Below are 15,256 nucleotides of genomic sequence, written 5' to 3' on the forward strand. Positions count from 1 at the left end.
AGGATGGGACCTCGCCTTTCCCTCCCTTCTGCATCCCCATGGCACCCTGCACAGGCGGACGCCATGTGCAGACAGACTAGAATATGTTTAAGCTCATTTCCCTGTGTCAGCCCTTTTTCCCAGGAGCTGGTGGGAATGAAGAAATGGAACAAGGCCTCCTTTGAACACCAGACTAAACAACTCAGGACATTTTTCTCTTGGACCTGAACAATTTGATCGAGAGATTCAAAGAATGGGCATGAGCTCAGGTTGGTTTTGGAATCATAGGATGTTGGCTTGACTCCTAGCTCTGTATGACCCTGGACAATTTGTTTCACCTTTCTGAGCCTCAGTTTCCACATCTGTAAAATGGGGTTAAAAATAAGAACTTTGCTCCCAGGGTTGTTTGTAAGCATGAAATAAGTGCACAGCTAATTTATTTAACAGGCTGGGCACTTACCATGGGCCAGATATGTTGTCAATATAATTTTAATTACATACAAATAAATCATGCACACAGTCTTGTGGGGTAGGGCCTTCCTACTGTTCTCATTTTACTGATGAGCAGGTGGAGGCACTGCATAAAGCAGCCTGCCTGAGTGAAAGAAGCAAGATTTGACTCTGAGTCACCTTTTGCTCTGAAATCTGTGTCCTTGACCATGTGCTGGCCTGGAGGTCAAGGGCCCAGCACAGTGTTCTGCAAATCAGGGCTCAGGAAACACTCAGCCAATGCCGGCCTTCGCCACCACCCTTTTAACCCCAGACCGCCCCTTGCACAACCTTTGGGGACAAGAGCCTCCGGTACCTTCACACCCATCTCCCTCACAGGGCTCAGTGGGGTGCTCCCCGGGCCTGAGGTGATGTCCCACATTCCCCGTTACCTGAGTTGGCCAGGGCCAGGGCCTTGAGGGTGACAAACTCCTCCTTCTCGACCTTGAGCTTCTTGTATCGGCGCACGAGATGCAGGATGGCCCGGTAGAGCTCCAGCAGCCCCGCCAGGCGGGAGTGCTCCTCGTCCATGATGTAGTCGTCGGCGTACGCCAGCTTGTCGTCATAGGGCTGAGAGCGGTACACGATGCCCAGGATGAGGATCTCCATCCAGGCGCTCTGCAGCAGGCTCATCTGGTCCCCCAGGGAGAGGTTCGAGAAGCCTGCGGGGAGAGGACGCAAGGAGGGCGGCCGTGGTCAGGCGGGCGGGCCTGGGCCTCCCTGAGGCTGGCCGGAGGGCCGGATCGGGCAGGGGTCCGGGCACCTCCGGATCCTGCCATTCCCCCTCATACCTTTGGGCCTCATCGTCCTTTTGTTGGTGAATGGGTCAGACGTGGGTTTCACGGAAAAGACGTACCTAACGAGCTCAGTCAGCATTGACACTTGTTATTATCGTCATTACTGCTTGTTCTATGGTATTTTTTCAAACGCCTGGAGAGGCTTTTTGATAAATGAAATGCATTTGTAATTTAAGGAGGTCGTGAATTCATAGAATTAGGAGGTGGCAGGACGGGGTCTCCTCGAGTCTGGGCAGTTTCCAGGCTCCCCAGTCTGCTCGAGCCCCAGAAGGCTTCAATGTGCTGAAGTGGAGCCTGCCCCTCCGTGCAGAGTCCCAGCTGCTCAGGACCCAGCTGCTCCTGGCCAGTGACCTCCGGTGACCTTCAGCCTGGGCCTACAAAATGCTCAGGGGTCTCTAGGGTCAGGGGGCACTTTGTCACAGGGCAGCCTGTCTTCCCTGGGGTCAGGACCCTGCTGCCCAGGCCATTCCTCTCCATCTAACAATGATGCAGCAGTCCCGTGTCCTGTGAGCCTGGGCATAGGGAAGGCTCCAGAATTGTGCCACCGTCTTGTCCAGTGTGTTCTCAGGATTGCCCGGGCTTGCATTCCGACTCTCCATTTACTAGCTGTAGGCTGACCTTGGGAAAGCTGCGCAGCTTCTCCATGCCTCAGTTTCCTCATCCGTGAAATGGGTGTAACAGTAGTGCCCGCTTAAAGAGTGTCGCTGTGAGGGCTAAGTGAGACAATGGTGACAGGACACACAGCAAGGTTGCGAGGCTTTTACTATTGTTAGTGATGAGATGAAATGCATCAGCAAAATGAGAATAATGTACTGGAATTGCATTATATGTGCTTAACTGTGCAAAGTCAATTACCATCTCGATACACAAGGCAGAGAGGTAGGAAGGAAGGAAGGAAACGATTTTCAAACAGCTAGTCACTTCTGTGACTGGTTCCAATGCGGACCACATCCCAGATGAGCTGAAAAAAGGAGCAGCATCCACACACACACAGCGGCACCAGGTGTCACGGCAATGAAAAGTCGGGGACTCTCAGGGGTAATTTGCCTGTGTAGGACCCCTCACTTCCCTTGCAGACCTGGTACCTGACCCCGCCTGGATGAGCGGGCTGTGAGGATGAGGATGGTGCGTGGAAGCCCGAGCATCGCCCTGCACACAGTGGGTGCTCAGCAGTGAAGGCTATCGTTGTGGCTACGCATCCCGGTGTTGTTAGCATGCTATTGCCATGACTCTCACCGCCCATTGGACTGGAGGCCTGGGGTGGCCCCAAGCTTTGGGACTGGCCCCTCGCTGTGGGCTTCCGTGGCGTCTGTCCCACCCTCCTCTGTCTCTAAAAAACACCGTCTTACCTCTTTTCCAACCTGTGTATGTGTGTTCCTCTGTAGGGTGCTCCCTTACCTGGCAGGCTGTCCTCTCCCCGTGAGCACCCTCTTAGTCTATCCTCGCAGTTCTCGGGCCTGATCTGCCCCACCCAGGCCCTGGCTGCCGGCATCCGGGGTGACCGACAAAAGAGCCGATCAATTACCTCCATTACCCTGCTGCATCAACGCGCCTTCTCGGGGGACGGGCCGCGGCACAGGGGGTCAGGGGCGTGTGCTGTCCTGATCCTGGGGTGGGAGCCGGTGTGTGGCTCCCCGTGGTGGCGGGGAGAGCCGGGAGGTAATAAAAGATAGATAGAAATGGACATCCAATTTCCCTTATCGGGCTTCTGAGCAAGAGAGGCCTCGGGTGACATTAATTAACAGATACCAATCAGCCAGCCCACGAGGGTGTGTGTGTGTGTGTGTGTGTGGGGACGCGGGGGACGGCGCTGGGGTGGGGGCGTCTGACAGCAGACAGAACGGGAGGAAAGAGGTAGGAGGTGGATGGGGAGAAATTAATAGACAGTTGGATCGGAAGGTGGCAGAGAGGGAGGGGAAGGGAAGGTCTCCTTCTGGAAACAGAGAAAAGCCCCCCGTGAGGCTAATCATGCAGGTACGATCACAGGAAGAACGTGAATAGCATGCCTCTGCCCCTTCATGCATCCAACAAGCATTTATTGAACACCTACTAATAAAAGGCCCCGGGGACAGGATGGCCAGCTCAAACCGGAACTGGTACTGGCCCAGCCTTCAAGAGCTCGCGGTAAGGAGGGAAGGACACGCCAAGTACCGCGTGTCACCAGGAAGTCGTGACAAGAAGAAGCGCCATGAGGAGACGGAGGGCTCTGAGCACACACAGTGGGGGAGTGGCCCAGAGGAGAGCCTGGGAGGCTTCCCGGAGGAGGAGACTCTGAGGCTGAGCCCTGCAGGGTAACAAGGAGCTCTGACAGCACACAGCTCCATGTCTGTGTGCCCCATGCCCTGAGCTTCCTGTCATCTTCCCATCCCCGCTGCCAAGCTCCCATCCTGGTGCCAAGAAGGTGCCCAGCAAGTGTCCAAGTCGGAGGAGAGAACAGGCAAAGGTCACTGGGCCTTGACTCCCAGGTGATAAGAAATTGTGCCAAGAGGACACAATTTGTAGTGAGCCCCTTGTAGTCCCCCAGGCGTGGGGGGACGGGGGGGGGGGGGGGGTGTAGCTGCCTTTGAGTCAGAGGCAGGCCTGCCCTGTGGCGAGGGGGGCAGGGAGGCTGGGGAGGGAGGGAGACAGCTCCTGGGAGAGCTGTGTGCCACCTCTGGAGGGTATGCCCCTGAGGCCTGTGGCCAGACCGCCCTGCTCGGCTGATCTGAGTGGTCTCAGCCCCTGACTTCTCCCTTCCTCCTTGAGCGTTTTCAAAAGGAGCTGGATTAGCTTGAAAATCCAAATGCCAAGTGCAAGGAAGGGGGAAATATGTGACCTTTTCTAATATTTGAGAAAAGAAACACTAGGAGGGGAAATGGGAAAGAAAAACCTCTAGGAGGAAGGAGGAGGAGGGGACGGGGATGGAGACGAGTCCTGTGAATACATTTTTGCCTATTTGGGGCGTTTGAACCTGCCCCTGTTTAAGGTGTCCAAGGATAAAATTAAATCAAGTGCAAAAGGAAAGGTATGCTCCCTCTAACCCAGCGATTCCACAGCTGGGAACTTCTCCCAGAAAGAAAAGCATGTGTAAATACACCCAACCACGTGTGCAGAGGAGTTTGCTGGGTCCATCTGAAATGGCCCAAAGCAGGACAACCCCGATGTAACCCAGGTAATACATGCAATTATTATACAAATGTGCTAATTCGTTAAATGAGCAGCACACTGGAAGCCACTAGAAGAATAAGGTAGAATGTGTGTGGATGTGGAAGATACTCAAGAGCATAATAAGGGAGGGGATAAGGGTGAAGGGCAGAGGCCGGAGGTGGACCATATATTAAAACCCCAGCTTTGCTGACCACTGGCTGTCTAGCTCTCTGTGCCTCAGTTTCTTTGTTAGTAAAGCAGGAATACTAACAGTCCTGACCTCGGGGGGCTGTTTGAATTAAATGAGCTAAGGACGGGACATTTAGAACACTGCTTAGCACATGGCAGGTGCTATACTACTACCTATAATTAAATGGAAGAAGCAGGTACAGCAAGTTATAGTATGACCCTGGAGGGGAGGAGAACACGTGTGCATGAACACTCGTGTGCACACACACACACACACACACACACACACACACACATACAGTGGGTGTGCGGTGGGTGCATGCTGGGTGGGTGTACACGTACAGGAAACTCCCAGAGGGATGCATTTGGAACTCCACCCCTCTGTCACACCCACAACTTTACCAGAAGCCCATACTCCTTCTTTTATTTAAACCCAAACAAAGGGGCTGAGCCCTTCAGCAAAGCACCCTCCACTTCTGCTTTTCTGCCAGGGCTCCTCCGCTCCTCCATCAAGTAATTAGCAATTCTGGGGCCCAGGGGGCCGCTGGAAGGGCTGGGTGTGGCCGTGCCCCAGGAGTGCAGCCTTCCATGTGCCTGGCTGACCCCCGAGGGCACTGGCCCCTTCGGTTCTGCCCCGCTGGCTGCCCATGGGCCCTCTCTCCCGGAGTCTCCCACCTTGAGCTCTGCTGCCCTCAGAAAGTTGCTTTATCTGCACCAACTGATCTAATAACGTCAGGTTCTCCCCCATCCCCCATCCCCTTGTGACTTGACAGCAGGAGCTCCTAGAATTTAAAAAAGAGAGAGAGAGAGAGAGAGAGAGAGAGAGAGAGAGAGAGAGAGAGAGAGAGAGCACATAATTTGTGGCAAGTGGAGTTCATAATCTGTTAATTTATTATCGTTTCTGTCGACCTGGAGGGCCATTAGCAGAGGTAATAAAGGGAGATGTAATTATAGGCTCTGAGGCCACTCCAGACACAGCTGCTGTCACTCGGCAGCCCATATTTCATCGGCCGCTGGCATGCTGCTCCCAGGGCGGGCCAGACGGTGGCTACCTGGGAGCAGGGCCACTGGGGGGCCCGATGTGGGGCGCCTCTGGGGTCCCCTGCAGAAGCCACCACATGTTGGTGAGGACTCCCCCAGGCCTGGCAGGAGAAAGTTCCGGCCGGGGCACCCTCCAGGCTGCCTGGGCTGCAGAGGGAGACCGGTTAATCACACCTGGAGGCTGCGGTCCATCAAGTGGTGCCTACCACCTGAGGAAGTCCAGGGCTCCGCTTCTAACCTCTTGCTCACCGGAAGCAAGAGGCGGACACACTGAAGGCTCGAGCTTGTCCCCTGGGCAGCCCAGCTCTTGGAAAGTCAGCATCTGGGGGAGGGAGACTTAGGCCTGACACACACAAAAGAGCGGCTGTTACTCTGAGCAAATCCCAACCAGGCCCACCCTGTGTGTTCACCTCCCCGGTTAAAAGGGGGGGGGGGGTGGCGCTGGGAAGGAGTGGGTGCTGAAACCAGCCTTCCTCTAGCTCAGGGGTCTTCAAACTACAGCCCGCGGGCCACATGCAGCCCCCAGGGGAGTCTGATCCTGCCCGCCAGGTTTTTTGGGCAGTGAGCGCAGCCAAGGTGTTACAGTAGGGATTAGTAGTTCATATAGTCCGGCCCTCCAGCTCTCTGAGGGACTGTGATCTGGCCCCCACTTTAAAAAGTTTGAGGACCCCTGCTCTAGCTAAGCAGGTGGCTCCAAGCTTCTGTGTGCCGTTGGACTGTTCACAGCGTCTCATGCCCTTTTGGACTTTTCCTCCGTGGCCTCTGCCCAATCAAGTCTGAAGGTCTAACCGGTTCAGTGGCGAGAGCATTGGCCTGCAGACCAAAGGGTTCTGGGTTCGATTCCAGTTAAGAGCATGTACCTTGGTTGCAGGCTCCTCCCCAGCCCAGGCCCTGGTTGGGGCTCATGCAGAAGGCAAACCAAAGATGTGTTTCTCTCACATCAATGTTTCTCTTTGTCTTTCCCTCTCTCTCCCACTCTTCCAGGAAGGAAGGAAGGAAGGAAGGAAGGAAGGAAGGAAGGAAGGAAGGAAGGAAGGAAGGAAGGAAGGGAGAGGGAGAGAGAGGAAGAGACAGAGACGGAGACAGAGAGAGAGAGAGAGAGAGAGAGAGAGAGAGAGAGAGAGAGAGAGACCTATTGCCTTGACTGGGGCTGGGAGTTGAGCCTGCAACCAAGATGCATGTCCTTGACCATAATCGAATCTGGGACCCTTCAGTGGATGGGCCAAAGAATGTATCCTTTAAATGTATCAGGCACTTGATGTGTCATCACCCTTAATATGAGGTTTGCATGCAGTGGCAGGAGGCTCTATTAATTAATTTTGCCTTACTAGTAAACACTAGAAGGTCAGGCCCAAATAATTCAGCATGCAGATTTATGCAAAATAGGCATATTAGTGTCTGAGGCAGACAAGTGAGCCCCTGTGTTTATTTTATTTTTTAATCAAAAAGAATTCAGCTGTGGACAAAGAGCAATGGTGATGCGAAAGGGGTCTTTTAACACTATTGCCAATAACGTACCAGCAGCAACGATGGCCATGGTCTTTGCCATGTGCGGGCCTGGGCCTGTGCCTTATCCTCCTAGCACCTGGGGAAGAGGATCTATTCCGAGTCCCAGCTCACAGGAGAGGACACTGATTCTCAGGGGAAAATGAAGTCTCTTGTAACACCAGAAAAAGCAACTGGGATCAGCTGAACCCAGGGTTTGTATCCCCAGGAACCACTCTGCTCTGACCACTGACCTCTGGGTTGGGCACAGACAGGAGGCGGAGTTGGGATGACAGGACAGACGGGGAGGATTGGGTGCAGGGGAGACGGTACTTCCTAGCTCTACCCTACTCTCTGGGAGGTGGCGCAGGGCTGGGTGGTAGGAAGGGGAAGCAATGGACCAGAGGGCCACCAGGAGCCACTCCTGAGCCATCGCAGGGATGCTGTGTCTGCTCAGCCCAGAAGAGGAGTGAGTGATAGGAGGGGTCCCGGGGAGCTGCACCCGATTTGGCCCTGGGTTAGTGGAGCAATCCAGGCTGAGGTGTCTTAAGCAGTGGCCTGACCCCACACCTGTGCTGACCCAGCACAGGGCAGATTCAAAACCACTGAGTGTGTAATCCCAAGAGGCTGAGCCGCTTACTGAGGCCGCTTCAGTCCAGAGCCCCAGCGCGCCCACCCCCGTGAAAAAATACCTCGGGCCACAGGGAGTCCAGCAGCACAGCGGGGATTCTAGGCATCCTGCCAGCTGAGTGGCATGGGCATCCCCTCTGAGCCGCACGGCCCCCCACCAGCCCTCGCCTGCGGGGAGGGACCTCCCTTTGAACTGTGCACACGACTCACGGGAAGACCTTTCCACTCGCCCCACCAACCTTGGGTCTTGGCATCACAAGGCCAGGACACCTTTGCTACATAAGCATGGCGGCCGTTTCATCATTCAGAGCTCGTGACAGGCAAACAGAGAGAGGACCCGCAGACAAGATTCGGGGTCCCGTGCCGCGTGGCGAGGGAGAATCCCAGTCCAGGAGAGCCAGTACCAGAGGACTATGGGCCGTCCCCACCGCACTACGAGCCGAGTGTGTTAGAACGTTAAAGCAGTGGTCGGCAAACCACGGCTCGAGAGCCACATGCGGCTCTTTGGCCCCTTGAGTGTGGCTCTTCCACAAAATACCATGTGCGGGTGCACATGTACAGTACGCTCGAAACTTCATGGCCAGTGCGCAGAAGTAGGCTCTCAAAAGAAATTTCAATCGTTGAACTGTTCATATTTGGCTCTGTTGACTAATGACGTTTGCCGGCCACTGCCTTAAAGGGATACGCTGCACAGACTTCAGCAAGGTCCCCGCCGAGTGGGTCATACAAACTATGTGGGTGCCAGTGTCTACAGAAACAAAATAAAAAATCATCTCCCATCATTTATCCAGAGCAAGAAGAGCTAAACAAGGGTGAGGGGTCGGGCCGCATGCAATGAAGAAAAGTCCGCATCGTCTGAAACATGTCTGAAACATGTCTGTTACATGTACTTCCCATGCCAGAAACGATCGCAAAATCCCAGAACCCGGACAAGGAGACAGGCCTCCCTGCTGGCAACAGTGAGCGTGCAGCTGATGTTAGCATGTGTCTCGTGTGCACATGCATGGCCACATGTCAGTCTCACGGTGCAGCCCACAGAGGAGGTAAATCCCAGAGAGGAGGATGGAGCCGCCCAGGGTTACTCAGCTAGTAAGCTGCAGGCCCAGAGTATGAATCCCAGTCTGATTCCCAAGCCATGTTCTTAACCTTTCCACTTCACCGGCCCCCGACAGGGAGCTGGAGAGCGGATCCCTCTCCTGAGCTGTTTTCCAGCATGTTTCCAACAGGGCCTACATGGACTCAAAGACCTTCATTCTAAAGGGGTTATAATTGAGTCTGTATCACCTCTTATAGATGCAATTATAACCCCCTTTAGAATGATAACCAGTTCTGAGGAGCCCCCAGAAGTTTAGAGACATGACGGGACCTTCCAAACACATGCTCACCTCCACTCCCACAGGGAGAGAAAAGGAAACCAGAGACAAACAGGCTTGCCAAGGTGTCATGGGGCTGCTGAGGCCAGGCTCCCGTGGGGAGAGAGGCCGGAGGCCCCTGCGAGCACGCTCTCCCGGGTTGTGTGTGACTCACCTGGGATGTGCTTGGCCCAGCCGATGATGCTCACGAGCTCTTGGTCTGCCAGGTCACAGAGAGTGGTCAGGGCCTTGATGTCGCTCTCAGGCATGCCGGGGGGAGGCCTGGCAGATGGCTTGTTCGGCTCAGCCACCAGCAGGTAGGAGACGATCTTGGTCACTGCAGAGACCAGAGGAGGCAAGTAAATGGCTGGAGAGAGGAACGGGGCTGGGGGAGGCCGGGGTGGAGGTCGGGATGGGTCAGGAAGACAGGTCAGGTACTGAGGAGCCAAGGTCAGACTTGGCTGTAATCATCCCTCCCCTCTTCCTGACTCCACAGGGTTGCTGACAGTGGCGATTCAGGTTGCCGAGAGATAGCCTCGAAGGGAAGTTGCCTGGTGAATTCTCCCAAGAAGAACCCGTTGCGTGTGGGTGGCTAGAGGGGCATGCTCTGGATGCTGGAGCCCAGGCCTCTGGGGACCACACTGCATTTGGAACCACATTCTGGGGCATCCCTTAGGGAAAGGCCTTCTGAATACAGGATCATCCTGAAGCACCTTCTACCAATGCCAGGCACTGGTGCCTCCTCCCTCAGGTCCACAGTATCCCATAACCCAGTACTGGGAAGACAGCGTGTCCCCAAGGGATGTCAGATGTTCCCGTACAGAAGCTGGCAGAAGGGGCATGGACTGCCCCGGCACTCACATGGCTTTTTAGCAGGTGGGGGAATCTGTAAGCTCAGGTACGGGCTGTTCTCCGCATCCAGCCGTCGCTTGTATTTCTGGCGGCCTCCACGCACTCGGTCAAGACGCACGCCTGTCGGGAGGAAAGGCAGGAAGACTCAGGGGTCGTTCGGCATCACCAGGGAGGTCAGCGCTGACTGGGATGTCAGCCCTGGCTGAGTCCTTCCGGCCCACACCCTCATGGCCTCTGACAGCTGCTGGTTTTCAGAAGAAACCTGCCCCTCCCCCAGCTCCTGCTGTCTGACACCCTCACCAGCCAGCAGAGTGGGCAGGACCTGGAGAGGGCACCTCATCCTCCAAGGGCACACAACTCTGACTGGCCACCCCCCACCCCCATGGCCTGACCTGAAAGGATGGGGAGACCCACCACGTTAGCTCCAAAGTGGAAACAAACGCAGAAAACAGAAGGGCTGCCCTTTCCTCACCACGAAATGAGCCTTGACTAAAACACATGAGGAGTCGGGGCCAAGGTCCTGAAAGAGAGCTCAGTGGCCTCCCCACCTCTGATTTGACCCCCTAAGTTCAACTTTCTGTTCTTTCCCCAAAGGTCAAGCTTCACCCTCCCAGAGCCCCAGTCAGTCCTGGTCTTCAGAGCCCTGTCCTCTCCCCACCCCAGCACTTTCTCCATGGGTTCTGGCCCCTTCCATCCTCCCAGCTTACAGGGCTCTCAGGTCCTACCAGCCCAGGCCTCCCCTGGGGAGGGTGGGTTGGTAGAGGGCAGGGAAGAAAAAGGCAGGAATAATCCCAATTTAACAGAATGGAAATTCAGATTCCATTCAAGCTAGGGGTGGTTTTCTGGCTGTTTCTTCTGTGAGGATGTGCAGGAGAGAAGTTACCCAGAGCAGGAGAACAACTAGAGTAACATCACCTTTTACCTACCGGGCAGGGGCCACCTCTTTAAATGCTATGGCCCTAAAGGAACTTCCAGGCAGGAGTGCCCCGCCCACTGCTTCCAGTTAGGGGCTCTGAGCACATCCACCTCCTGGAGGGTGAGGAGGCTGCCTTGAGCTCATCAAGCCTAGCAGACTGCCCCAGGAGACACAGACGTGTCTTTGTGGGGAGAGGTAGAGAAGGAGAGTTGTGGGGGAGGGGTGGCATGCAGTCACTGCTCAGCATTTTCATCAGTTGCCTCCTTTTCACCTTCCAGCCCGGAAACTCAGCATCCCACCCTGCTTCCTGTATAATGGGAGGCAATCAATCCCCTGATTGTGGGTCTAGGCTGGGGGGGGGGCTGGGGGGCGGGGGGGGGGGCGCACACTTGTGCCCCCCCCCCCCACTGTGGATATCAAAGTAGTCCTCTGGAGGTGGAAGCATGGATGGTGACACAGGCAGGCTTTGAATCAGGATCAAATGACACAAAGACAAGAGGGGTAGGGGTGTAGGCAGCACGGGGCCAGACCCTCCTGGTCACTGGGTCCCCCGGGCCTGGGCTCCTCGGCATCCCCGAGTCTGAGTCTTTGGCTGGTTTTGGGTGTGGTCCTTGAGCCTCCTGATAGGTTCCCAATGAACTCCCCATCTGCTTCAGGGGCCAGAGTGGGTTGCAACTGACCACCTCTGTAGGGGGTTCCCCAGGAGCAGACCTGAGACAAGGACGCACACGCAGGCAGGCAGCTTATTTGGGGGACGACCGTGCTCCGGAGCAGGCTATCCAGTGGGCTACCGAGGACCCTGGGAGACCGTGCGGAACATGTTTCACCCGCCCGGATGCAGAGAAGGGCCGGGCATTGAGCCCCCTCTTGCACAGTCAGTGGGCCTCCTAGGTCCAGGCCAAGCCGGCTTTGGTAGCCAGAGCGAGCCCTGGGCAGAGCTGCAGTCCCAAGGTGGCAGGTCAGCGCACCGGCCAGCGATAGTTGGCTGAGTACATGTGGGGGGCCACCACGGGCCACCTTCCTTCACAGTGTGGTCCAGGGCCAGCGGCATCAGCAGCGTCCAGGAGCTCGTTAGAAATGCAAAAATCTCAGGCCCGGCCCCCAAGGAGTCGGAGTCAGCATTTTAACAAGGTGATTCATAGCAGGCAGGAGTTTGGGAAGTGCCGCACTCCGGCATCCTGGCGGGGCTGCTGTCAATCAGCTCCCATCCGTCCCTGGGACCTTGAAGGGACAGCTGAATCTTCTCTGGCACAAAACCTAGACACCTGTGCTGCTGCTGCTGCTGCTGCTACCTCGGCCCACATTTGCTCCCTCCCCACTCCCAGCCCCTTCAAGAGAGGGCAGAAGGAGCAGGCGCACAAACACAGGAAGGATGGCTCTTCCCTTGAAGGTTTTTGGGGAAAGTCCTCTGGCAGGGTTTTCCTGGCCCCATCCTGTGACACAGCCACACAGCAGCCCCCCTGCCTACTACACCCGAGGGGAGTCAGCCCTCCACCAGCTTGGCTTCCCCTCGGAGAGCTGATAAGACCGAGTGACAATGCCAGGCTTCATTCATGAAGGACGCCAGGGCCCCCATGTCCTGGGCACCTCCTCTGTGCCAGGGTCTAACGTGGGGTCCAGGAGGAGCCCTTCCCCCCATCACCGACTTCCTCTCTTTGAAGGTCGCCTCCTGAGCTCTTCCCTCCCGCCCAGCCTGCCTGGCCCCAGGCAGCTGTCAAGGAGGGTGGACATTTCTCAACAAACAGTAAAGAGGGACCTATCTCTTAGCAAGACAGGGAGAGGGGCAGTCCCCACATTTGTTCTCTGTCCTGATACAGGACCTGATCCATAGTGAGTGTTCAAGAAAGTCTTGATGAATACAGAAATGGGGGTACCTCCTTTCTCCCCACCCTACCCAGGCCAGGGGCCTCTTCCAGGAATCCTCCCCCACCAACTAGGTGCCCCTTATGCCCAGAGAGACTCAATCCTACTGCAGGGTCTACCTTGGCACCCCATACGAGTGGATGCTTAAGAAATATTACCACCACCACCACCACCACCATCATCATTATCATCATCATCATCGTTTTTCTCCCCAGCACTGTGTGCATCTCTCTGGAAAATCACATTAATAGTAAAAATGTGAACAGCCTAATTTACAAAGGACTTCATGTATTGCCCTACTTAATTCACAGCATACAAAGCAGGTGCTATTATGCCTATTTTATTCTCTCCACACACACCCCCCCCCCAACCACACACACGCCTTCCTCCCCCCGCCCTGAGAGATTCAGTAATTTTTCCAATAAAAAAGCCAGCATCCAAGCTCTTTGCCATTCCAGGGTATGACCTCCCGGGGCACAAACGTGTAAACTCTCCTTTAAATTTTCTCCTCCAGATCTTTACAGCACAGTGGTCAATGGCTTCAATCAATAAATGTATCAATTATCAGGTCATTTGGTTGTATTTTTTTTTAATACCCTGTTGGTTTTGATTATGCACGAGACCGGTGGTGAGATGCCTTTGCTCCCCTGCCTCCTGCCTGCTGTCCCTGTAATAGCCTCAGCCCAGGGGATCCAAAGATCAAGGTCCCAGGCCCCACCCCACCCAGACCGGGGGCCTCTTCCAGGAATCCAAAACAAACTGGCCTTACCCCCCCACCCCCACCCCCCACTAGGTGTCCCTTGTGCCCAGAGAGACTCAATCCTACTGCAGGGTCTGCTTTCCTCATCACATACAGGGGAGGAGGCAATAGTAACACCAGCCCCACTCACCAAATATGGCTTTTGTGATGATCAAATGACATGCTAATGGGAAATGCTCGGTAAGTTGCGAAGTGGTTCCAGCAGGCAGGAGAGGCTGTCACCCCAGCACCCTGTGCTTCAGCATTCACCTGGCACTTCTCCTGCCGCCCCCGCCCTCCCCCCCTCCCCCCCCCTCCCCTCTGGTCCCATCACAGCTCTTCAATTCAACAGGCTCTCAGAGGACAGGGCCCCGGTCTGCAGCATTTGCTGAGCACCCTGCCCCACAGGCACGGTTTGCTAACGATCATTTCCAAGAGAAGGGTCTTGTGGCAGAAACATGTGCTTCTCAACCAAGAGACTCCTTCCCGTAGGCGGGGCTTCGGCAGAAGGGCACCCCTTAAGGGAAGTGAGTGCCCTTATCCCTCCTGCCCACACTCTCCCCAAAGGCAATTCACATCCACTTGTCTGAAGGCCCAGTTCAAGCATTCTCTCTCCTGGCACTCTTCCTGGGCTCCCTTTGCTCATCCTCTCTTAAAGTCCCTGCGGTTAAAACAATTCTTCACAATACACCGCACACCCCTCTCCCTGGGCAAGGTCTTCCATTCGTCTTTGTTGCCCGACCCAGGGTCCAAGTAAATGGTGTGCCCCGCTGAAATGAAGCAGAAGAATCTCAGAGTCTGATCTTTTGTCCAGTTTCCATTGGTCCCTCCAGAAATCCACTCCCTCAAGACTGGCCATTCATTCCTCAGGACATTTCCTCCTTGTATTGAGTTGCATTCTGTCTCTGAATCAGGTCCCTCCCTTCACCCCATCCAATAAGACGATACCCTTCCACAAGACAACCCTTTATGGACTTGAACTTCCTTGGGCTCCCTCCTTCCATTTCCAAGCACTCTTTATTTTCTATATCTGTGCAGTGTTTGCAGGCCAATCCCCTCCCTGCTTCCTATGCATTTGTCTTTATTGGTGCGATCTGCTCTGCACTGAGAAGGGTCAGTTCCACAGGGCACAGAGGTCTGAATTCCTCTGCATTCTACCTAAATGGACATTGCTCAGTGGTACTTAAACTTTTATCAACCAGTGTGTTTATATATATATATATATATATATATATATATATATATATATATATATATATATAATTTTATTTATTTATTTATTTTTTAGTTTGCTGCTCATAATTTTAGTAAACAAGAAGCCCCTCCTCAAGAGGTAGGGACTGGGTTTTCATCCTGAGAGCAAGATGTCGGATCATGAAAGTTTGAGAAGCAGATCACCCACTTCTCACAGCTGGGCCTGGCAGACATCACTAGCTGTTTACCCAGCTTTCATTCCATCCCCCCTCTTCCACACTAACAGAACTGGGGTTTTGTCTGTGAAGACAACGTGCCCTAGTCCCAACCATCCATTCCCCACTTTCCCAGTTAAGAAGGGCTGGTCTATGACTTGGTTCTGGCCAATGGGAGAGAAGGGACATTCCATGGTGGGGGCTTTCTGGGAATGGTTTTGCCTTTCTGATAAAAGAGTCACACAAGCTGATGCAGCTACTGTTGCCTTTCTCCTACCCTGACCTGGAAGGTGAAGCCCAGAGCTGTGACAGGCCACTGTGTAAGGACAGCAAAGACCCGAAGAAAGAGCCTGAGCGCTTGATGTTGTGTCTGAGCAGCCTGTGCAATG

The 15,256-nt window shown here is 54.7% G+C and overlaps 1 protein-coding gene across 1 annotated transcript in view; it reads right to left on the reverse strand.

The window, feature by feature from the left end:
- The window catches only part of ESRRB (estrogen related receptor beta), a 103,071-nt gene that overhangs the window by 8,610 nt on the left and 79,205 nt on the right, over positions 1-15,256 (reverse strand). The window contains exons 4-6 of the mRNA XM_084891078.1: positions 9,950-10,060; positions 9,264-9,425; positions 861-1,130 (exon numbers count right to left, since the gene is read on the reverse strand). Coding sequence (XP_084747204.1) covers positions 861-1,130; positions 9,264-9,425; positions 9,950-10,060 — 543 coding nt within the window. The remainder of the gene's footprint in view (positions 1-860; positions 1,131-9,263; positions 9,426-9,949; positions 10,061-15,256) is intronic.

This window comes from Pipistrellus hanaki, assembly GCF_964339955.1.
Source record: "Pipistrellus hanaki genome assembly, chromosome: 1".
Lineage (NCBI taxonomy): Eukaryota > Metazoa > Chordata > Mammalia > Chiroptera > Vespertilionidae > Pipistrellus > Pipistrellus hanaki.